A 25,065-nucleotide genomic window follows, 5' to 3' on the forward strand; every position below is an offset into this window, starting at 1 on the left:
AAGAAATGGCGTGTCGTCCATTTCCGCTGTAGCGTACGTAGTGCATAGGGCGAGATCTACCACTCAACCGTAGAGGTAGATGTCGCCCTATGCGCTAGACTTTTTTATAGGAACTTTGCAAAGCAAAGGTTTTGTAGCTAAAATTGGTGTCTGGACACACAACATTGCAAGTTGATAAAAGCATTGTAAAAAAATAAAAGCGTTGTAAAAAACGGCTTTCAAAATATGCAGTAGTATAGACTAGCCAATATCGCTTGCTTTGCGGCTTAAAACACTACTAACGATGAAAATCAATGGATAAGGAAACAAGTTTGCAAGGGTTAAGTGAAAGTGCAATAATTTTTTGTATGAAATACTAGCAGGAAGTAATGTTATTCATACGCCATATCGTACATGACCGTATGAGTAACCTTTTCCCTGTTAAAGTTTGAATTTTTTTCTTTTGCAATGCAAACTGAAAATGAAAATAATGACTGAATGACCTTATCTAAAAAAAACGGTATAGAGATCCGTAATCTACTACCCAAAATGAATTTTACGTGTCTCGGCGTTTTTTGTGTAATTTTAGCGTCCTTACAGTGTTATCATCAAAACTTAGCCATAGCAATGCAATTTGTTTATAAAACTCTTGGGAGGTAGAGCTCGACAAAGCTCGTAATTCCTCATTTGTAACGTAGGATACCAATAAGATTACTTCAAAGGCCCCAGAAGGCACGCCATTTTTGGTAGCATTAAGGGTACCATAATATACACAATTAAGTGAGTGTATTTTTTATAGATACACAGGGATTAGTCCAAGAGAACAGCAGTGCCCAACGCAGCAACAGTCCGGACTGTTCTTCACCGAAAGGCGAGCATGAAAGTATTCGGGCGGGTTATGCCTGTTTCGACATTTACGGGTCTCATCTGCCGCGAAGCGCGTTCGTTGTTGTTTCCGACAGGGTGGGTGTATGATGTATTTCGAAACGAATTTCCGTCATCCCTTGTCAAATTGGGTTTGAAGACAAACCGGCTTCGGCGTTGTGCCATCTTCAGTGTCATTTTTCGTTCTGCATAATTTTTGTTGGTTGCTCGTATTTATACTCCTTGTTAACTACCTCTTTATTTTGTTAGGTACGTCTTTTTGATTTTGCAGTGTTTGCGATGCTCAATAGGTAGATGAATTGTTTTGGCTCGTTTTTGACGGCAGGTAGAAGTCCGTGATTTTTACCCACTTTGTTTTTGCAGTTGGTGTATTTCCTCCCAGGCCTGTCCTTAATATTTTGTTGTTGTCATTTGTCTTCTCGTACAGTAGTTTTAGAGGTTCAAACAGTACGTCCGATACAGTACTTATTTGCTCATTTATTATTTGTCCTTTGAAATTCTTCTGTTTATATATTTCCACATTTTCTAATATATTCAATCTTTGTCCTTTATGTTGTACACGGAGAATTTCCGTGGTTTGTCCAATCTCCATTGGTGTGCATTTATTTTTGATCATGTGATTCGCGAAAATCGATTCTATTGCAGCCTCTGGTTTTTGTTTTTTCTTATTATAATCCCTTATGTGTTCTCGATACCTTGTTCTTATATTTCGCCCTGTTTGTCCTATGTAACTGTGTCGGCACTCACAGGTTAACTTGTAAACACCCTGTTTATCTAGCGGGTCTTCCTCGCTTATTTTCTCTTTCAATATATTTCCCACTGTGTTCCTTGTTTTAAATGATGTCTGAATGTCGTACTTATGAAAGAATTTGGCAAGTTTGTAAGATGTCTTTCCTGTGTAAGTTAGAACTGCCCAAGGTTTTTTATTGTTTTCCTCTTTGCTAGTCTTTTTCGATTTTGTGTCCTTTCTTAACTTCTCCACCAGGCCTCTCCTATATCCGTTATTTTCCGCAATGGCATATATTGTATCCAGTTCCTTCTTGTAGCATTCTTCTGTTAGAGGGGTCCTTTCAAGCCTCGTTATTAGTTGTTTAAATGCTGCATTTTTGTGTTGCTGTGGGTGGTTTGAGCTATTGTGTATAATTGTGTCTGTGGCTGTTGGTTTTCTGTATATTTCGAACTCTATCTTGTTCGTGGTATCGTTTATTTTAATTGTTAAATCCAGATAGTTAATCTTTCTTTCCTCTTCCGTTTCCATGGTGAATTTTATATTCTGGTGTTGTTTGTTGAGATAGTCTAGTATCTGTTTCTCTTTGTTTCCCTCTATTAGACATATTACATCATCGACATATCTCGCGTAGAATTTTACTCCTAGGTTGGTCGATAGGTTTTTCATATATTTCCCCTCCTTACCAGCTCGTAGGCTAGGCAGTTGCCAGAAATGTCCCTATGTCCAGGGACCCATACAACAGTCAAGGAGCATTTTGATGCCAGCAGGTTGAGAATCTTCGTGCATTCTATGGCTATCTTGGACGTTGTTCCGTTGGAATTCAGAGATTTGATAGCAGCCTGGCTGTCAGAATAGATAGCAATAGGCCGTCCTGGAGGGACGGAGGTTATAACCCACCGTTCCGCCTCCATTATGGCGTTTAATTCTGCTTGAAAAACACTACAATGGTCCGGTAAGCGAAAACTGAGGTTTAGCGCGAGCTCGTCAGAGTAGATCCCGCTACCCACTCTTTTGTTAAGGTTGGGACCATCTGTATATATGGCCGTAGACCCTGGGTTCAGGTCTGTGGCCCCTTCCCATTCGTTCCTCTCTGGGATCCTTGTGGAGAATTTGTTGTCTAAGCAGACTAGAGGAGTGGTATAATCTATCTGTCGTAGATTATCCGGTAGAGTTCTAAGTACTTTTGCGTGCCCGAATCTGAGGTCTCTCCACGGCTGGATTGTATTTAACCTGGCCGCACTGTAGCCTACTATACTCAGAAATTTTGCTGAATTATAAGCTTTCATTTGCTATTAGAGGCTAAATTGGTTAACGTACAGAATGCCATAAACGCGAGTTGACTAAAGTATATAAATAATCCACGTATCAACCTGTCGAAAAAAATAAAAATTTTCGATGCGGCCTCGAAGTCAATTATGTTTTATGGTGCACAGGTGAGGGGAGTAGACAAGTATGGGCAAGTGGAAAAACTGCCTAGGTACTTTATAAAGAAGGTTATTTTTTTACCAACCAATACCCCAAATTAAACCTTGTGCTCACACATGTATTCCATAGCCCGATGTTTTAGCCTGAACGCTAGTAGGCTCCCACGTATACTTGCAGTGGAAACTGTTCGCCCGGAGGCATACTGGGTTAAGAAGTGGCAAAGTGTGAACTCGTCCCCACTAACTGATTTTCCCTCCACAGCTTTTAATGACTATATCCCTAAATTCCTCGATAAGGTACTAGAGAAAGAATTCAGTACTTATCTTGATAGTGCTCTGAAATCTACATCACATGGTCTTTATCCGCAGCTTGTTCCACTAAAAACTCTTTATTTCTGTGACGAGTACTCTGCCTAAACAAAAAACATGATTTTCCGCACAAGAGGGGGTCTACTCAATCTAAATGTAATGGCCTTCACAAACACTTTATCAATATCTTGTCCAGTTTGTAACCTAGGAGAAGCGGAAAGCATACACCACTTTAGTGGCATATGTCCTATTTTCAAAAACAGTAGTTGATACCCTGAATGGATACAAATATACATATATCACTCTCTAAGTATGTAAATGATATCATTAAATACAGGGAGCTTATATTAAAAAATTCTCTTGAAGTCGAATTTTTTTGGTATGAATACGGGATCATTCGTCCCGATTTTGGTGGGACAGTACCGATTTTGAGAAAATTGTCCCGCTGAATATTTTTTGAAAGTTTGTACCGATTATGTCCCGATTTTCAATGTTTTCTTTATTAATTTAATAAGAGTCTCCCTGTACTCTGGGCCAAAAATAATTTCTCGTACAAACGTGGCAGCGCTGTCGATATCACAAAGAACATAGAATATAAGCGATAGTGCTGCAAAAAGATCATTATTTGAAGCAATTGATTTTTCGATGTTTTGGCCAATAAAATATCGATAGTATCGGTACTATCATGTTTTCTTGGGAATTTTAACTTTTTGTTTCAAGCTGAAATCCTGATCAATTAACAAACATAATTTTTTAACAAATTACATTTATTATTTTAAAATTATCCAATAATTAATTTATATTTTGATTTGACTTGTATTTAAGGTCATATTGAATCAGTGTTGTTACTATTGGCCTTTTCCGACCAAATTTGGTCGCTTCTATTTCATTTGGTAGGTTGGTCAGCGAATTAAGATTTTGGTCGTATAGTTGAATTAAGTTTTTAAATTCTTAATCTTCAAACATCATTTTGCAGATAAATATTTGCCAATCCTGCCTTTAAAAATAAGAAACTTAATGGGTTTGGCCAATGATGGAGCCAATGTTATGGCTGTAGACCTGGGCGGGCTGAAAACATTATTGAGTACAGAAACCGATTTATTTTATATAAAGTGCACATGTCACTCACTTCACCTTTGATCAAGCTACGCTTGTGAAAATTGCCGAAAAGCATTGAGACACTGTGCCGCAACATATATAGTTTCTTTTCCCACAGTCCAAAGAGGATATATGAACTGAAGGAATTTCAGGACTACTGTTCGATAAAACACGATGGCTTTCTCTAGGAAGCGTTGTGTTAAAAAAAGTTGAGCAATGGGATAGTTTGAAACTTTATTTTATTTATTTAAATTTTTCTGGAATTCTTGAAGTTAAACAAAAAAATATATTAAAGTTTTACATAGAGATTTGTAAATTTTAGATTTGATTTCAAGTGTGAAGATATAAAACTTTTACAAATGATGACACGAGCGAAGGTAGTTTCTAAAGAAGATTTACCAATTTTACCTCTTTTGTTAAAGTTTCCTCAGCTCTTAGATTGCGATCCTGGTATAATAACCACGCAGTGGAATTTACTGAGGCTAAGTGAGCTTGATATATCGGGCGATCTGGATGTTGATACGTTTTGGGAAAAAGTTTATTCTATTAAAAATATAGCTTCATGCATCGCGCCAATTTTGTTTTTAATATAATTTCATTACCACATAGCTTTGCGGCTGTAGAACGCAAATTTTCAAAGATTTCTTTGATAGAATCTAAACTGAGAAATAAACTTAAGATTGAGAGTATCAATAGCATAATGTTATGCAAGGAACTTGTAAACAAAAATGCCCCATACTATATGTCAGGGGTGGGCAAGGCTGAGGCCGAAAAGAGCCACAAAAAAACAACAAAAACAAAAATTTTATTTTTAAATTAAATTATTATTAGAAATGAAAAACATTAATTTTATTATTATTCTAATATACGTAAGATAGATATTCAAGAAAATTCAAAAGATCCCTTTGGCCAAATTTTCAAAATCCAAAATAGTACGCGAACAGAAAATTTGCAGAAACTTTCAAGTTAGACGAAAGTTAAAGTTAGCTGATAGAAATTTTGTTTGTATAAAATTGAAAAAGTAAGAAAACTAATCCCGAAGTCTTATCCTAACACAGTTCACTGACTACAAGTTTGCAAGTTTAAATAGTCGTATTTTACTATTTTAAATTCCAAACAGGGTTGCCACTTTACCACAATTGTGGTAGATCTACCACATTTTGGATAATTTTTCACTTCTACCATAACTACCACATATTTTAAAATATCTACCAAAATTTTACTGAAATAAAATTATTAGCCTAATTTGCCAAAATGTTGCTTTCATAAAAGTTAAACAGCAAATTTTCTACTCAATATGAATTTAAAAGTCATGAAAATTTATTGTGAATATTTGGTTAGTTGAAGGGCTTAAGGCGATGCCAAGCATTTAAAATTTTCTATTGCGTATATGAAGGATAAGCTGCATTTACACGAGGCGATTTTACTGGCGATAGGGCAGAAAATGTGCCTTTTTTGCCTTACAAGAGTGAATTTAAAAAAACGAATCACAAATTTTCTCACCATTTGCCTTTAATTTAGAATCAAACGCGAAAAGAGAAAGGGACCATGAAAAAGCGGTATTTTTTGGTAGAAATGAAAACACTGTAATACTTTTTTTTATGTCAGCCAGCTGTTCAATTTAAACTCAGTTTACCTAATCTAAGTTTAAACTGGCACTGAAACGCCCTTAAAAACTTATTGCACTTGTTTACATCACACTTATTATTAGTGACTTATGTTTGTTCTGAATTCTCAAATACACTAGCAGATAATCAGAGTTCCATCCAGAAAAAATCGTCTGACAAAAGTTGACCTACTACTTACTTGGGCCAAGCTATTTTTTGTTGCTTAGAAATTTGAAACATTATTTACACAGGCGATTGCAGTTTATCCACATTCGTATGCTATGTATTTCATGGCCGGAAAAATTTCTTTTTGGAAAATATTTATGTGTATGTAACACTTCTATTGTAAAAAGTTTACACATATTCTACAACACTTGGTTAGAGATCTACTACTGTGTTCAAATAGCTGATTCGAAACCATCAAATTCAATTTAGGGATTTGCGTAAATTCCATCCAGCTGTTTTCTTGTTGGCAAATTGCTATTGGCAAAAAATCTTCCAGCAGAAACTAGCAGCTTTCCCTTAAAATAAAATGTTTTGCTCTCTCAATTTCCCCTACTTTGCAAGTTTTTTGCGTACGCGAACACAAAAAGCTGATAGTTTTTATACCTTTCAATAATTATCCGGTACGCGAATGCAACTAATTGTGAACAGTATTTTGACTTTACGAATTTCATTGCAGAGTACAAAGACCCACAGTTATACGTTGTACCAAGAATTGAAAATATACGGCACGCAGCTGTTTTATTTTAAATCTGGTATTTGTTGCCGGAATTCAAGCAATAGCAAAGCTTTATGTTGCATTTCCAGTAGTACATAAATATATAAAAATAATAAAATAGAAAAACAACACAATGGAAAAGAAGGCCCAGCAAAGAAATTTGTATTTTAAAAAGTAAAGAGAGAGAGAGAGTAAAGAGAGAGTAAATATTTGCCAAAATGTTCTAAGCAAAGGGAAAGTAAAAAGAGCCGCACCTTGCTAAGTAAAGAGCCGCGTTTGCCCACCATTGTTATACGTGGTCAGCTGCTAAAGATTTGCATGTGTAATTAAATGTTTTAAATTTACTTTTACATTAGGGTGCCCATCGAAAATGCTTTTTTTGGAAATTTCAAGACCCTACCCCCTATTTTTATTCGATTTTATAAGAGATGTTTTTGCCTATTTTTATAGATTTTTTAAAGGTCATTTAGAGATCGCGAAATACGATCAGAGAGTTTTTGGATGACTATTTTTGATTCGATTTCAAAGATCGAATATGATCTAAGAAGAGAATATATAGGCCTTTAAAATTGTTTATAATAATCTATTTTTGGACTTGGCTTGTTGGGATTTTTTATCGGGTAAATTAGAAAAACTGCCCTTATTTCTCTTAATTTCTATAAATTTTACCATCGGTAATATCTACAATTTCTAAAAAATATGCAGTACTATCTAAAATTAAATCTATTTTCAAATAAACTGATACCTTTTTTATTGCAATCGCATAAAAATTGTCGAATTTAGGCAACTTTCCTTAAATACGGCCTTGAATTTATATGTGTGTATGTACCGGAATTTCAGATTTTTTGAGCAGTGTGACTAAGAACTTCATCAATATTTGTTCAAAATTTATATATACAATCGCTCTTTAGCAAAAAAGTGGGTTTTCAAGAAATTTTAGGAAAGTGAAAGGAAAGGCACCGCCCACTTTTATGATATATGCGTATCTCAAAAACTACTTGACCGATCTCGACCAAATTTGGTATACACATTGTGCTTAGCCTCCTATTAGCCTAAACTTGTCGAATTTAGGCAACTTTCCTTAAATACGGCCTTGAATTTATATGTGTGTATGCACCGGAATTTCAGATTTTTTGAGCAGTGTGATTAAGAACTTCATCAATATTTGTTCAAAATTTATATATACAATCGCTCTTTAGCAAAAAAGTGGGTTTTCAAGAAATTTTAGGAAAGTGAAAGGAAAGGCACCGCCCACTTTTATGATATATGCGTATCTCAAAAACTACTTGACCGATCTCGACCAAATTTGGTATACACATTGTGCTTAGCCTCCTATTAGCCTAAACTTGTCGAATTTAGGCAACTTTCCTTAAATACGGCCTTGAATTTATATGTGTGTATGCACCGGAATTTCAGATTTTTTGAGCAGTGTGATTAAGAACTTCATCAATATTTGTTCAAAATTTATATATACAATCGCTCTTTAGCAAAAAAGTGGGTTTTCAAGAAATTTTAGGAAGGGAAAGGAAAGGCACCGCCCACTTTTATGATATATGCGTATCTCAAAAACTACTTGACCGATCTCGACCAAATTTGGTATACACATTGTGCTTAGCCTCCTATTAGCCTAAACTTGTCGAATTTAGGCAACTTTCCTTAAATACGGCCTTGAATTTATATGTGTGTATGCACCGGAATTTCAGATTTTTTGAGCAGTGTGATTAAGAACTTCATCAATATTTGTTCAAAATTTATATATACAATCGCTCTTTAGCAAAAAAGTGGGTTTTCAAGAAATTTTAGGAAAGTGAAAGGAAAGGCACCGCCCACTTTTATGATATATGCGTATCTCAAAAACTACTTGACCGATCTCGACCAAATTTGGTATACACATTGTGCTTAGCCTCCTATAAGCCTAAACTTGTCGAATTTAGGCAACTTTCCTTAAATACGGCCTTGAATTTATATGTGTGTATGCACCGGAATTTCAGATTTTTTGAGCAGTGTGATTAAGAACTTCATCAATATTTGTTCAAAATTTATATATACAATCGCTCTTTAGCAAAAAAGTGGGTTTTCAAGAAATTTTAGGAAAGTGAAAGGAAAGGCACCGCCCACTTTTATGATATATGCGTATCTCAAAAACTACTTGACCGATCTCGACCAAATTTGGTATACACATTGTGCTTAGCCTCCTATATACTGTCTTGAATATTTTTGAAATCGGACAAACCCTACTCCTCCTAAAATATAGCTAGCCTTGAGTTTTTTGAAATTACCGCTATGTTGGTCAGCCCGTTGTTTTTGTCCGATTTCAAAAATTTTCAATATAGCGCTTAAGAAGCCCAAGCGCAATGTGTTCAGATCGGTCAAGTAGTTTTTGAGATACACATATACCAACGGTGGGCAAACGCGGCTCTTTGAACCAAATGCGGCTCTTTGCTTAGCAAAGTCCGGCTCTTTTTACTTTCTCTTTGCTTAGAACATTTTGGCTCTTTTTACTTTTTAAAATACATGTTTCTTTGCTGGACATTTTTTTCCTTTATAGTGTTTTTTTTTATTCTTTTTGAATACACATACGCAAATTGAGATCGGAACATTACCCGCAATTGTAGATTGAAAATTGGCTTTCTGACTTAATGTTCTTTACCGATATGATGGAACGTTTGCCAAAACTTGAATTCGTCTCTACAAGAATATTTCATCATTTTGCTAGGCTAGAAAAAAAGTTTTGCACATGATTTAAAGGCAGATTAAAAAAAAAATTGCCGATTTGAAATTATTTAAATGTACGTTTTACGTTGAATTAACAAATTTTAAATTTTTAAGCAGTTAATAGTTCCTGAATCCATCTATGTCAAGAAGTCTTTATATCGTTCCGGTACCTTCCCGTTACGTGTGGATCTTCGAATAGTGGTGTCGCCTGTATTATTCGTCTCACTTTCCGTTGTCGTCAGACGCTGTGGAAAATCATTCGTCTCGCGGGCTATGGTAGGTTTGTCGGCTATGGATTGATCTGCTAGGCTCGCTGAGGGCTTAAATGATGTTGCCTCGTACAGCGTTATCTGGTCATCTTTCCTTTGATCTGCTTCTCCCGGCTCTTCTGGCATTTTCTTTGAATGGATCACTCTTTCGCATACTTTTCTCATTTGGTCCGCATGCCTCTTCCACGTTCTACCGTCGTCTAAACGAATGTAGTATTGTAAACTACCCAGTAACTCTTTGACTAATCCGAATTGCCGCTTAGCGCTCGATAAATAATCGCGAACTGCAACTTTGTCTCCTACGAGGAATTGCTTCTTAGGTGGGCGTTCTTGGTCGCTTCTTCTGTTACTTGGGAGCAATAGTTCTAACTTGGATTGGATCTGCCGATCAAACATATTCATCGCGGGTGATTTTTCTGTTGCAGGGTGAATTGATCGACGGTAAGCCATTATAATGTTTGCCAACTCGCGAGTCATACTACTCGAAATGCAATTAGCTGATCGTAGTTTGATCTTTACCCTTTGCACAAACCATTCCGCTTGGCCATTTGTCACGGGGTGGTATGGTGCGCCTTGTTTATGTGTGATGCCGTTGTTTTTCAAGAAACTTTGGAATGCCTTTGAGTTAAACTGTGTTCCGTGGTCGCTCACGAAAACGTTAGGTAACCCGAAAGTAGCAAAAATATCTTTGCACAGTTGTATTGTCGTTTCAGTATTCATATTCGGGACGATATGTATTTCGGGCCACTTGCTAAACGCATCTACAAGTACGAATAAGCACTTTCCTAATACTGGGCCTTCATAGTCCGCATGGACTCTTTCGAACACCTTTGTAGGTGTTACCCAACAATGCCCTGGTGTACTCTTTTTCGGTTCTGCTCTTACCAACTGGCATGCGTTGCAATTCGATACAAAGTTTTCGATATCTCTGTCCATGTTGGGCCACCAACAGTATGCTCGACCAATACGTTTCATTTTTGACATTCCGAAATTAGCTGTATGTAGTTCCTGTAGTACTCGCTTGCGTAAGGGTTTCGTTATGTAGGCTATGATACCATGCAAAAGACAACTCTTCTGTAGCGTAAATTCCGTCTGTACTACTCCAAATCGGTCCTTTGCATCACATTCGCGACCATATTTAAAACATTCGACCAACTTGTGTACTTCCCGATCTGCTTTCGTTTTTGTAGTTAGCTCCTCTACGGTCACCGGCATGTTTTGAATTGCTTCGTACTCAATAATATCCACCTCTTCAATACAATAGTATTTTTCCGAGCAAGGTAACCTCGACATTGCATCGGCGTTGGTGTTCTCCACCACCTTTTTGGTTTCATTACGTAGGTGAAAGATTGTACGAATATAGCGTAATGTTGCAACCTAGTTGCGGAACATGTTGGTAACCCTTTCTGCGGTGAAAATATCTGTGCGACTGCTTTGTTATCTGTAATTAAAGCGAATTTCCTTCCGAATAAGTATTGGTAAAATTTTTCACCCCAAAAACAATTGCATAAGCGTCTTTATCAACGTGACTATAAGCTTGTTGCGTTCTGTTCAACGTTTGGGAGGCAAACTGTATTGGCCTTTCCGTGCCATCCGCCAAGGTATGGCTCAACACTGCACCCACCCCGGTGGGGCTCGCGTCCACAGCTAGTGTAATTGGTAATTTAGGATCATAGTGGGTCAACACAATGTCCGATTGCATAACGTCTTTTATTGACTGTAAGGCATTTTCACATTTGGCATCCCATTGGAACTCAACTTTATTTTGCAACAGTCTATTCAGCGGATATAGCATACTACTTAGGTTTTTTACGAATCTCCCGTAGTAGTTAAACAACCCCAAGCAAGAGCGGACTTCGTCTTTGTTGGTTGACGTTTTCAGGTTTTGCCATATTTATCTATGAGATACCCGCAATACTCAATACGATCTGCTAAAAATTGTGACTTACCAAGGTTGACTCTCATATAGATAATCACAATCTAGACGGCCTAAGATTTCTTCCAATCGTTGAAGGTGTGTTGCATCGTCGGGTGCAGCAAGTTTGATGTCATGTAACTCCAGGAATGTATCCCACCAAGTTCTCCATAAACCTTTGCCAAACCGCTGGAGCGCAAAAAATGCCGAACATCATCCTTGTAGGTTGGTATATGCCCCGATGGGTGCTCAATGTTAGCAGGGGCCGATCGTCCGCATGAATTTCCAATTGTAAATACGCCTTTGACAGGTCAATTTTTTTGAACTTTGTGACTCCTGCCGTATTCCTGAAAAGTTCGTCTATTTTTGGTAGTGGGTGTTCGTCAATGCGTAGTGCAGGATTCAACGTAAGGTTATAGTCGCCACAGATTCGCACTTTGCCTTCCGCTTTTTGTACCACGACTATTGGTGAGGACCATTCGCTCTTATCCACTTTTTCCAACAATCCTTCACTAACCTGCTTGTCAAGTTCAGCTTCTACCGCCTCCCAAAGTGGGAATGGTACTCGCCTTGATTTAATGAAATATGGTTTGTCGTTTTAAGTGTAACCTTACTTGTTGCCCAGCAATAGTGCCGATGGTATCCGAAAACAAGTTTGGAAATTTCTTTATGATGCTTTTCACCTGATCTTGCGGTTCATCTTGTGAAATATTCTTTACTACCACATCTGCGTCGATTTGGTCCTGGAAAATTTTCTACCAATTTAACTTTACAGTTCTAAGCTACTCTCTGCCTAACAATGATTTACGATCCGACCGCACTGCTTACCTTGTGTTCGTATTTGGTCTACGCTTGTTTCATTCGTCTTGGCGCAGTTCCGAATTTCGATCAAGCGTTTTTCTGCTGCTTCGTATGCTTTTGCAATGTTAACGGCTTCATCCAGTGTGAGCTCTCTCTTTTCCAATAACCTTCCTGGGACCTTGGAGCTAATTCAAAAACACGTTCCGAATTTACATGCGACCCCTAACCTTTGTAGCGCCATGAAAAAATCAGTGCGTGATTCCTCGGCTCCCTGTTTCCGTAAGCGGAATCTGTAATTCTCCAAAATCTCGTTGGGTTTTGGGCTATAATGCTCCTCCAATGTATTAACGATTTCCGTGTACGTAATGTCTTCTGGTGTACGTGGTAGGATTTTATCGCAGAGGACATCATTCGTTGCCGTCCCTATGTAATGAAGTAAGAATTGACGCTTTTTTTCCTGGTCGCTGTTGAAGATCACCAGAGCTGTTTCAAACCGTTTCGCCCAACGTGACCATTTTGCAGTATTCGGGTTGAAAGCATCAAATTGAAAAACTGCCGCTGGTGTTACAGCCTCCGGTGTAGGTGCAATTTTTCTTTGTGCGCAAGAAATTTTCGACCGTTCGCACCTTACAACCTTACGTTCGTTACAACCTGTTACTTTGCTTGCTAATTGCGAACTGTTTTATTAGGTGCTTTCGTTTATGTTACCTGCTATATTTACATGATTGTGTTCTTATACATACATAGTAATGATACAACATACGTTTGCTTACTTTATAAACCCTTTTTTATGTAACTTAATTGAGGATGAATTCACAATATCCGAAATACTAATTTTTAAGAAAAGCGAAGAAGAGCTGGAGTTTTTGGAATTAAAAGAAGATAAGGCATTGGAGATGCAACATAAAACTTTGCCATTGCTTGAATTCCGACAACAAGTAGGTACCAGATTTAAAATATCCGATGTTTAAAACAGCTGTGTGTCATATATTTTAAATTTTTGGTACAACGTATAAATGTGAGTATCTGTACTCTACAAAATCAGCTATAAAGTTGCGTAAAATTACTACTTATGTGATTTTGTGAGTCTCAACAGTTTATTCGCCGAAGTCAGTTGGGAGGAACTGCTCTCTAGTACTGATGTCTCTGAATGTTTTGATACTTTCAGATCAGTAGTGCACGAAACGTGTATAAATAATATCCCTGTTCTCAAAAGAAAACCATACAAGCTACTATGGTACGCTATGCGTCTGAAGAAGCTTAAGAATCTTAGGAATAATTCCTTTAAAAAGTTTAAATCCACCAATAACCAGTTGTTTTATGACAAGTATCGCCAATATCTGAAAGAATTCAATTGTTTGATAAATTTTTATATAGAAACCATATTCTCAATTTCGAAAATAATATTCATTCAAACCCTAAGGCCTTCTGGAAATTCATAAAATCAAAAAAAAGGTTGCTCCACAATACCATCCACAGTATTCTTGAAAGGAAAATTTGCACGCAGTCTTCAAGAAGGTGATAATTTTTTTTTGCTGATTTCTTCAAATCAAACTATGATTGTGAAGAAGACCTTTCCTGGGATGCTTTCTCATCTGGTTTTAAGTCCACATATGGTTTCGGATCACTGACTCTCCCAACTGATGATATTTCAACTGGAGTCTTAAAGCTCAAATCCTCCTCCCAAACGGTTGTGGATGGCCTCTCGGCTCTCGTGTTAAAAAACTGTGCTGCAATGGTACTTCCGTTGAAAATCATTTTTAATAAATCGCTGTCCTTGGGGGTATTTATTGATGCCTGGAAACTGCCATCCATAACTCCTATCTTCAAAAGCGGGAATAAAAATGATGCAACTAATTATAGACAGATCTCGAAACTTTCCAATGTGTCTAAGCTTTTCGAATGTGTGATCAAAGACAAGCATGGGTTCGACTCCGGTCGTTCTACAGTGACAAATCTGGCAGTTTTTAGTGAGTTCTGTATCGGTACGTTTTCTGCCGGATATCAAGTTGATTGTATTTACACCGATTTTTCTAAAGCCTTCGGTAAGGCTTCACATGCGATCTTGATTGACAAACTGGTTTCCATAGGTTTTAATTCTACTTTTCTGCAATGGCTTAAGTATTATCTTAAACGGAGGCACTGTTTTGTTACTGTGGACGATGCTCAATCAGGACCTTTTATTGCTACTTCAGGTGTTCCACAGGGTAGCCTTCTAGGTCCATTGCTTTTTGTATTGTTCATTAACGACATTGGTTCTTGTTTCTGCTTCGCTAATTTTCTTTTATATGCAGATAATCTAAAAATCTACTCAGTTGTTATGCACTCCGCTGACATGTTGAAACTCCAATCCGAGCTGGATAATTTATATTCGTGGTGCTTGAGCTCACATCTTTTTTTGAATATTAATATATGATTTTATGTTTCGTTTTCTAAGTCACGTAACTTACTAAAACTGGATACAGCATTTCTAATTGTAGCTTGCAGGCGGTAAATGAAATCAAGAATCTTGGCGTTGTCTTTGATACTAAACTTTCATTTACCAGCCATATTAATTTTTTTATTTCTAAAGCTTATTCAATGCTTGGCTTTGTACGGCGGAATAGCTCTGAATTTTCTGATCCTTACACCTTAAAAGTTCTAAATAACTCCTACACTACTGATCTTGGAGTATGCAGCAATGATCTGGCGTCCCTTTCGCCTGTTTCATATTAATACGATTAACTGAATTCAGAAGGAGTTCCTCAAATTCGGCTTACCTTCGGTACGCTTCTCAGATCCTATACCTTCATATAATGCGCGCTTATTGCTTATCAATTTGAAAACGTTGGATAAAAGGACGTCAATATTATCTTTAACTTTTATTTTTTGCATTGTCCAAGGAATTTCTGACTGTCTTTTGGAAATAATCAATTTTAATGTTTCACGGAGGTATCTTCGTGCCTCCTTCCCATTCGATGCTGACAATGTGAGTACAAATTATGCCCGTAATGCGCCCATAGCGTGGGCTCTTGATGAATTTAACCAGATTTCCAATTCTATCGACCTTTATTTTTCGTTGCCGAAAACAGCCTTTACTAACCTCTTAAATAAAATGCCCTGGTGTAAACTTTATTGTTATATAGTCTGTAAGAAATTATTGTTTCATACACTCAAAAAAAAACTTCTCTTAATTGAAGAAAGATGGCAATCAAAATGAAGAAAAATGGGAACGAAATAGCACTAAAGAAGTTTTATCCTCTTTTCATGCCCACCATTTCTTCAAAATGATAGATTACATCCACGGTTCCATATTTTCGTGTACGTTTTTACACATTCCAAAGAGAAATTACTCATTCGGGAGAATTTTTTACTCATTCGGAAGAAATTTCAAACTTAAAGTAAGGAAAGTTTTTCTTTGAGAGACCAAAATCCATGGTTCAGTGTAGACCAATGTAATGTAAAAAATTAATGCATTAATTTTTGAAATATAATGCAAATGAAAACTTCAATGCATTAATTCTGAAAAATGTAATGCTAATGAAATTGTTTTTTCATTAAATTATCCAAGCTAATGCTAATGGAAAAATTTTAATGCACTAAAATGTTGAATACTTTTGCTCGTTTGCATTCTTAAAAACCATTAATTTTTTTTCTAGTGAAATATAATAACCTCTTTTGGAAGGACTTGGAATACTTACTGATAGTTTTTTCAGCTTCATTATATTATGTGTATTTGTAGAAAAGTTCTTCTAAACATTGTTAGATGTTTTATGAAAATAAAAGCGAATGTGCATGTACACGACTGAGGACCTACTCTGATCTAAATCAATCAATAAACGGGTTTTTAGTTCCATTTGACAATGTGTTTTTACCTATTTAACGACAAATGCAATTGAACTTGACATAGTGAAAGCCAGCCTTAACGTCCGTCACTAACTTTTTTGACCTTAAAATGCTACCCTCAACGTCTGCAAAGAATTTTTACTTCAAATAAAATTAGTTAATGGGTTTTTAATGCTTGTTATAATTTTAATGCAATAAATTATTGCAATAGCATTCATTTACACATTTTAATGTTAATACAAAAAAAAATCATTAGCATTATTTCTTCGAAATTAATGCATTGCAGTTTTCATTTACATTACATATCAAAAATTAATGCATTAGTTTTTTGCATTTACATTAAAATGCTATGCATTAAAAAATTTAATGCATTTTTCACAACTCTGGTGTAGACTAATTGAATTGAATAAATGAAAATACCGTTCATTATTAGTTGCATTCGCGAACCTAATAATTATTGAAAGTTATAAAAACTATCAGCTTTTTGTGTTCGAGTACATAAAAAACTTGCAAAGTAGGGGAAATTGAGAGAGCAAACTAACATTTGATTTTGAGGGAAAGCTGCTAGTTTCTGCTGGAGAAATTTTTACCAATAACAATTTGCCAACAAGAAAACAGCTGATCAAAAACAGCTGGTTGGAACTTACACCAATCCCTAAATTGAATTTGATAGTTTGGAAATTAAAATAGTAAAATTCGACTAATTATACTTGTAAGAAGTAAGTAATTATTCGTTTAGTCAGTGAACTGTGCCAGGATAAGACTTCGGGATTAGTTTTCTTACGTTTTCGATTTTATAGTTTTAAATGTAAACAAAAATTCTGGCACAATGTTTTTTAGTTTCACTTTTATTTTAACATATTTTGATTAAAAGAAAAATACTGATAAAATTTTTCATAAAAACAGGGTTGAAATCTTAAAATTCCTGCCCGTAGTTTGTTTGTAAGTCAAATATGAGTGGCGTTGTGCTACTATGATAGCACGGCCGAGTAATCATAGCCAACTTATGTACAGTAGACGAAAAAATTATATCCGCACCAAATTTTGACAAGTTTTAAAATATTATTTTTGTTGTTATTTAATTTCGGTTAGTTCGTTCTTTACCAACATCCGTATAAATACAAGTTTAAAGGCAGTGTCACACGATTGGGTATTTGCTAAAATTTGGTGTAAATCGTATCCCAATTTTTTGAACACCCAAAATATTTTGCACTATCCCAATCACGAAAATTTATTTATTGAAATTTTTCAATAGAACATCGCTGTATTGTACCAATATTTTGAATGCAAAAAAAAAAATTCCCACTTTTTTACCAATAGCCCAATATAAAAGTTTACAAATCTGTACAAATGTACCAATCGAGTGACAATGCCTTAAAAATGTATGCAATTAAAAAAAAAATCTACAAATTTTCGTTAAAATTTCGAGTTTTTTAATTAAATTCTAAGTATGCAGTTTTGTAGCCCATTGAATTCTAATAGAATAAAGTACACGTTTCAAATGGCTAAAAATGTCGATTGATTTTTTTAGAATTTTTAAAAGTTCGAAATTTCTACGAAAGTTTGTTGAATGTTTTTTTAATATTGCAAAAATGAGTGGTCCACTTGCAAACAGCGTTATGTGATTTTATAATATTGATCCATAAATAAAGTAAAAACGTCTACAACAACAAACAACATCCAAATTGTATATTTCTCTTTATTATCTGAAAATAGGGATAAACAAGAGCCTAATAACATTAAAAAACAATATGGCAATGTGGTAGGTTTTGCAAATTTTATATATAAAAGTTGAATATAGCGAGTTTTGAAACAGTAACTTTTACATAGCTATCTTTTTTGAAAGTGTATAAATAAGTATTATAGCGACTTTTGGCGACTGGTCAGAACCCCCACATCCCCGCCCCCCCTAAATACGGCCTTGTCAGAACTTATACTTATTAGGTACATAAAAACATATTACAAACTGACTGATATACATCGTCGGTCCCTACGAAGAGTAGCACATTTCACTATTCGCGTGGAAGACTAGCACATTTCACTATTAGCGTGGAAGACTAGCACATTTCATTATTCGCGGCGAAAAGTAGCACATTTCAGATTTTTGCGTGGAAGAGTAGCACATTTCGTTATTTGCGTGGAAGACTAGTACATTTCAGATTTTTGCGTGNTCTTCCACGCAAAAATCTGAAATGTGCTAGTCTTCCACGCGATTAGTGAAATGTGCTAGTCTTCCACGCGAGAATCTGAAATGTGCTACTTTTCGACGCGAATAATGAAATGTGCTAGTCTTCGACGCGAATAGTGAAACGTGCTAGTCTTCCACGGTAATTTGAGATGTGCTACTCTTCGTTGGGAGCGACGACATATGTGTCATGAGTTGAGGGAAACATGGTGTTACTTACAATATATGTTTGTATACAATATTTGAGGTAAAAATATATTCAGAATTAACTTTTTGATTAAATGTTTCTTTAACAGAAACTATAATATCTGAGAATCGTCTTACTCTAGAAAAGGCTACATGGGAAAGGCTCCCATGTAGAAAAGACTCCTTGGGAAAACACAGGGTTAGGTAGGTATAATCCAGCTTTGCACGAGTCTGGCCCCTGGGCTTTTTTAATTGTTATAGCAAAAGCTACTTTTATAGGGAACTGTTTTCTTGTCATTTTAAAGGGTACAGTTGGATCTGATGGAGTCAAGTTAATACGGGGAATGATTGCTGTATGTAATGGTAGTAGAAAAGTACGCAAAGTTGGCAATTAGTAGTGAATTTCGTTTTGCGAATTCTAATGTATTTGCAGGAAACTTGGCATTTCAAACGAAATATTAAAAATTATACGTGAATTGTGTAATATATTTCATCGGTAAAATGTGCTTTATTTGAATATAAAAATAAACATATTGCACAAAAACTTATACTTCCAAATATTTCACACGTACATAAGCTACAATTTTTTTAATTTGCAAAGGAGCAACACGGGGCCACGGCTAAGGGAGCGGGTCAAAAGAGATAACTGCCAGTTTATCGAAGCTTTAATTATTGAATTATGTATGCGCAAACCACTGTCGTATACGGTGTACGCGATGCTGCAGTTACAATAGTGCTTCAGTACAAAATAGTGTGGCTTAACAATGGTAAATTAAAAACAAAAATAAAATTACAAATTTCTTTACTTTTTAATATTTGAATTGAGCTTTGTACTACGATTGTTTATTAGGAAAAATTGAAAAAGCAACAAAGTCTAAGCGGTAGAAGTTATATCAGCTATTTCGGAGATCACCACATCTCCTCATCAGACTTCTTTTTTCTATACTTCAGCAGGGATCGAACCTGCGTAATCGATGTGCAAAGTCAGAAGCGTTAACCACTGAGCTATGTAGGTACACCCCGTAAACTCGTGTTGCTAATTCATTTTCCTTATTCAACCAACTACTATCAAGTGCAGCTGATTTGCCGCTATTTAAACTCGACAGCGTGGTTGTTGTTGTCAATTCTATACATCCATTTGCTTATTTGCTTTTTTGTATAGTTTCAGGCAGGCTCTTCCTAAACTATGTATTTGTCAATGTTATTGTGGCTTGTTANTGTTTGCTTATTTGATTTATTGTATAGTTTCAGGCAGGCTCTTCCTAAACAATGTATTTGTTGCCTTTTAAATTTTTCTAAATAAACAATGGTGGTACAAAGCTCAATAAAAATATTAAAAATAAAATGTTAACAAGCCACAATAACATTGACAAATACATAGTTTAGGAAGAGCCTGCCTGAAACTATACAAAAAAGCAAATAAGCAAATGGATGTATAGAATTGACAACAACAACCACGCTGTCGAGTTTAAATAGCGGCAAATCAGCTGCACTTGATAGTAGTTGGTTGAATAAGGAAAATGAATTAGCAACAAGAGTTTACGGGATGTACATAGNTGTCAACGAAAGTACTGTATATTGGTAAATATTCAATTCAATTAAATTCAAAAAGCATCCGTGAAGTGAATAATCAAGACAAAAACTAAAAAAAAAAATGTAATTTGCAGGTTGCCTACAGTGGAATTCGAACCCGACCATCTCCGGATATCAACAACTTGTGGCAAGCATCTTTGCGCACTCAACTACACCCAGATATATAAATTTGCTTTCAAATGTTGAATATCCATCAACACCACAGCACGCGATTTGTACTATGTATGTATGTGTGTGTTGTCACCACTCTCAGAGCGGCGCTCTGCATGCTTGGGGTGCGCACCCTGCAAAAAATGGGACTAATCCGGGAAGACTCCGGGAGCAATCGCAAAGGAGCATGCGACTAATACCACTTTTGATCTCTTTATATGGAATGAACTGTTCGCTTTTGTTCGAGCATGTCCTATGAAGAGACTAATTGTTCACCTTTATACCCGAACGGGCATAAAAAGCAACTAGTCACTTTTAAAAAATAAAAATAAAAATTTGCGCCAGCAGAGATTCGAACCGGTGTACTCAGTTTTGTTAGGCGAATACTCTCTCTGCGTGCCAACGCCGCACATGGAATTTTATTGACTAAGTGCGTACATATCATTAAATCGTTAATAGTACCCGTTAGAGATGGGTTGGGGACTAATTGATCTCCAATTATACCCATAAGGGATGAGTCGAGACTAATTCATTTCAGTGAGACTAGTTGCGACTAATTAATGCCCAATTGTACCCGATTGAGAGTAATCTCGGCATACTCTCTTTAGAGATTAGTCGCACAATTTTTTGCAGGGTATGTACACTTACATATACATACTCAGATGTGAACAGTCAAATACGTGCGTAATAAATTTTGTATGACAATATTATTTTTAAATACGAACATTTTTAAACGATAATCAAATATAAAGTACTCATTTTTACTATGTATTATTTCCCTCAGTGTAGAGAAATAATATATGCTCCTGAAGGCAATAATCCAGGGTACACTTCAGGTTTTTATTCTTAATTTTCCCAATTAGAGATCGCACTGACAAAATCATTTTTATTAGTACTAACTTCCCTGAACACTTACTGGTACGCTTTTGCGTACTGTAAAAGATTATGGCGCATATTCATAGTCATATTTAGTACTCAACTAAATCGAAACTATTCTAAGTCACAACTAAAGCTATTCATAGTCGCCTTAGTTTCCACTTTTCTGGCTAAGTACCAACTTAAAATTTAGTTTCGGCTGCAGCTGCAACTAAGTCGTAACTAGGAAGAAGTATTTTATCAAATTAAGGGAAAACAGACGAAATATGTAAAAATTAAGCTGGTAGAGGGTGATTTTGATAATATTGAATAACCTCCAATTAAAATTTACAAAGATCGATCCATTTTAATCGAAAGATGAAATTAAAGGCGTATTACAATTCGAATAAAGCTACATCACAATTATATAATTGGAATAATTTAGATAAATTCTCAAATAATAAGTCAGTTTCACTCTAGTTCTTTAAAAGTAAATTTGAGCATAACATTTAGATATATACTATTTGTATGTTTCACAGCATGCTTTCGATAAACATCGACTTCACATCACTGCGGTTGTTCTGGCTATTTCACACAATTAACAAGAAAATGATACCTTATTCTTTTGCATAATCATGCAATGAAAATAAAAATTACATAAACGGATGATCAAACTTGACATTATTTAATAAAAATGTAAATTTCCAAAATATCGTAAAGAAAAATCGATACATTTTCACACTCGTTTTGCTATATCGTAAACTAAGTCGAAACTACTTAGTAGAAGTCTGAAATGCGACTATGAATAGAGGTAAATTTTAAGTTGGTACTTAAATTTAAGTTGCAACTTTGTTAGTTTCGACTTAGTTGCTGGACTATGAATACTAATAAAAACAAAATAAAAAATTTTGTTTTTTAAAAAAAAATTTTTATTTTTATTTATACTTATTAATAAATAACTAATAATAAATTATAACTTATAATATGTTATTATTTAAATAATAAAACTTTAATAATATTATATAAAAATTAATTTTTATTTAAATAAAACCAAGTATTGCCTCCCTACAAATAAACAGGCCCCCTATCATATTTATTTATACTAATAAAAACAAAATAAAAAATTATCTTTTTAAAAAAAAAAATTTATTTTATTTATACTTATTAATAAATAACTAATAATAAATTATAACTTATAATATTTTTTATTTAAATAATAAAATTTTAAAAATATTTTATAAAAATTTATTTACATTTAAATAAAATTTATTAGTAATTAAATAACTAATTTCATAAGTTTAATAAAAATATTTATTTTAATTTATTTAATTTATAAAATTCATTTTTTTTAATTCTATTAAATTTATAGATTAATATTAATCAAAATTTATTTTTCTTAAAAATTTTATTAAATTTATAAAATAATAAAATTTTAGAATTTTTTTATTAAATTTATAAATTAATATTAATCGAAATTTATTTCTTTTTAATTTCATTAAATTTATAGAGTTTATTACGCTTTAGTTTCTAGACTTCTGGCCTGATGGCATATCCTTTAAAAACATCGATAGTAGGAAAAACATCGATGTTTAAAAAAAAAAAATTAAAATATCGATACTATCGATAGTGCTCCGCTGTTTTTGCACCTCTAATAAGGGAGCCATTAGCATAGCCAGCATCCTTATTTTTTTTGATCTCTGGTTATGTTTTATTTTTTCAAACTGTTACTCTCGCTATATTGGAGTCTATCATTCTTCTCTCAACTTTTTTTTAAAGCAGGGTATTAGTTCGTCAGAATATTTTTTTTTGTATGTTACCGCATAGTTTTGGACGACCTTAACCCATTTCTATAATTAATTTAAAGACAAGGTGGTACCTCAGAGGTGGTCCCATACTAAACTGGTTTAGGCCTGATCATTTGATCATTAAGAAATTTACGGTTATCTTAACTTTTTATATTAGAATTGAAGTAGGTTTTTTTTGCTTAAAACTCACTTGTATAATTACTTTTTTTACAGTTTTTTTTTGGTTTTTAATGAAATTATTCTAACTTGAATATAGTGAAATTATAAAAAACTACTAATTCCCTCAAAAAAATCTCAGATATGAAAAATATACGTTGTAGATACATTGGCGAAAATATAAATTGGGAAAGGACACTTTAGCAAGCTTTGGCGATTATTTAATATTTACTATTTTTCTACGAAAGTATAGCTCGTTATCTAACAAATACCATGCATGTCAAAGTTTCAAACTTTGCACAAAAATTATCAAAATTCGACAAGTTTTTATCGAAATTTTGAGCTCTTTAATTAGATTTCTCAGAAACATTCTAAGTATGCAGTTTTGTAGCCCATTCGATTCAAAGTGCAAACCTTAAGTACCTTGGACTTACCGTAGATTTTTGGTAAATTTGTTTTGTGGAAGATGTTGCTAATTTTTTCTATATAAAATAATTGTTGAACATACATGGATTGGAGAACTATACGCGAACAAAAAATTTCCGAAAATCAACGATAAAACCAAGCTACTTCAATTTTGCACTTTTCTATACAACAATTTAATGGGCTACAAAACTGCATACTCAAAAAAATTCTAGAAAATCGAATTTTTATAAATGATTTATAAAACTTGGAATTTTGATTAAAATGTTTTTTTTTTTAGATTTTTTAAACAAAGAAAAGTAGCCAAAACTTGCTAAAATATCTTAACGCCATTTACATACATACTCGCCATCGTACATATTTATTTTGTGTATACATTTTTGCGATCATTTTTCAAGTTTTTTCTCTTTGTTTTGTTTTAAATAAATCTGTATTAAAAGATGTTATGTCCTTTTATTATAAAAATAATGGAAAGCCCCTATGAAAAATCAAAGAAATGGTTAAATTTTTTTCAAAGTTTCCCCTAGTTGCTCCTCCGCCTGATCGCAACACGACCGATTGGGTTTGTCCTTTTCGATCTGGAGACAGGAACGAGTTGAATATCTTTATGGTAGAATCTGGTACTATATACTACCTCGTTGCGTCCAAAGTAAAGTGGATACGCTGTGAGGGGGCCGAAGATCCCCAGGGTCAGGATTAATATATTAATTAAGAATTTCTATGGCAGACACTGGCATAGCTGTCCGAAAAGCTCAATTTAAGAAATTTCCTCAAACGCTTTGCGGAATAAGCCCATGCATATAGGATATACAGCCGGAAAGTTTACGTTGCTAAAATAGAGGAGCGTATGTGTATGAACCAGGAATTGAAAATTCTGTTGACAGTCAAAAAGTTGTTAATCTTTTTTAATTAGATAATTTCCTATATGGGAAAATCTTTTGAGATGGGGAATTTTCAATTAATTTTTTGAGATATTTTAGTAACTACTGAAGATTATTCACTTAAAATTGATATTTACAATAAGTTTTAGACGAGAAATAAGAATATTATAAATTTTTGGTAAATGGGCGTGGCCACGCCCACTTATGTGTATATCTTGGTAACCGATGCACCAATTTCTTCCACACTTGGCACAGTTGTTGGCCTTGGTATATCATACGAAATGCCCGAAAATTTTTAAAATCGGACCATAATCACGCCCACATCCCATATAACGGTAATTTAGAGAAATACGAAATCTTCGATAAATCAGTAAATATTAAAGCTAATTTTTCAAAATTGATGCTTGCAACAATTCTTTACCAAGAAATACGTTTATGATAAAATTTTGGAAAATGGGCGTGGCACCGCCCACTTATGATCTCATATATATATCTCAGTAACCGTTCTACCAATTTGTACCAAACTCGGTATGGTTATTGCGCTTGCCACATA

At 34.7% G+C, this 25,065-nt stretch overlaps 2 protein-coding genes across 2 annotated transcripts in view; both read right to left on the reverse strand.

Moving 5' to 3' along the window:
* Window positions 1-9,937, reverse strand: part of LOC108363329 (uncharacterized) — a 29,762-nt gene extending 19,825 nt beyond the window's left edge. The window contains exons 1-2 of the mRNA XM_017616673.1: window positions 9,932-9,937; window positions 1,424-2,272 (exon numbers count right to left, since the gene is read on the reverse strand). Of these exons, the coding sequence (XP_017472162.1) occupies window positions 1,424-2,260 (837 nt within the window). The 5' untranslated portion in view covers window positions 2,261-2,272; window positions 9,932-9,937. The remainder of the gene's footprint in view (window positions 1-1,423; window positions 2,273-9,931) is intronic.
* The window catches only part of Mmp1 (Matrix metalloproteinase 1), a 404,544-nt gene that overhangs the window by 291,762 nt on the left and 87,717 nt on the right, over window positions 1-25,065 (reverse strand). The gene's annotated exons all lie outside the window — the stretch shown is intronic.

The sequence above is a fragment of the Rhagoletis zephyria genome, unplaced genomic scaffold (assembly GCF_001687245.7).
Source record: "Rhagoletis zephyria isolate East Lansing unplaced genomic scaffold, Rhagoletis_zephyria_1.1 Rzeph_scaffold_00027, whole genome shotgun sequence".
Classification (NCBI taxonomy): Eukaryota; Metazoa; Arthropoda; class Insecta; order Diptera; family Tephritidae; genus Rhagoletis; species Rhagoletis zephyria.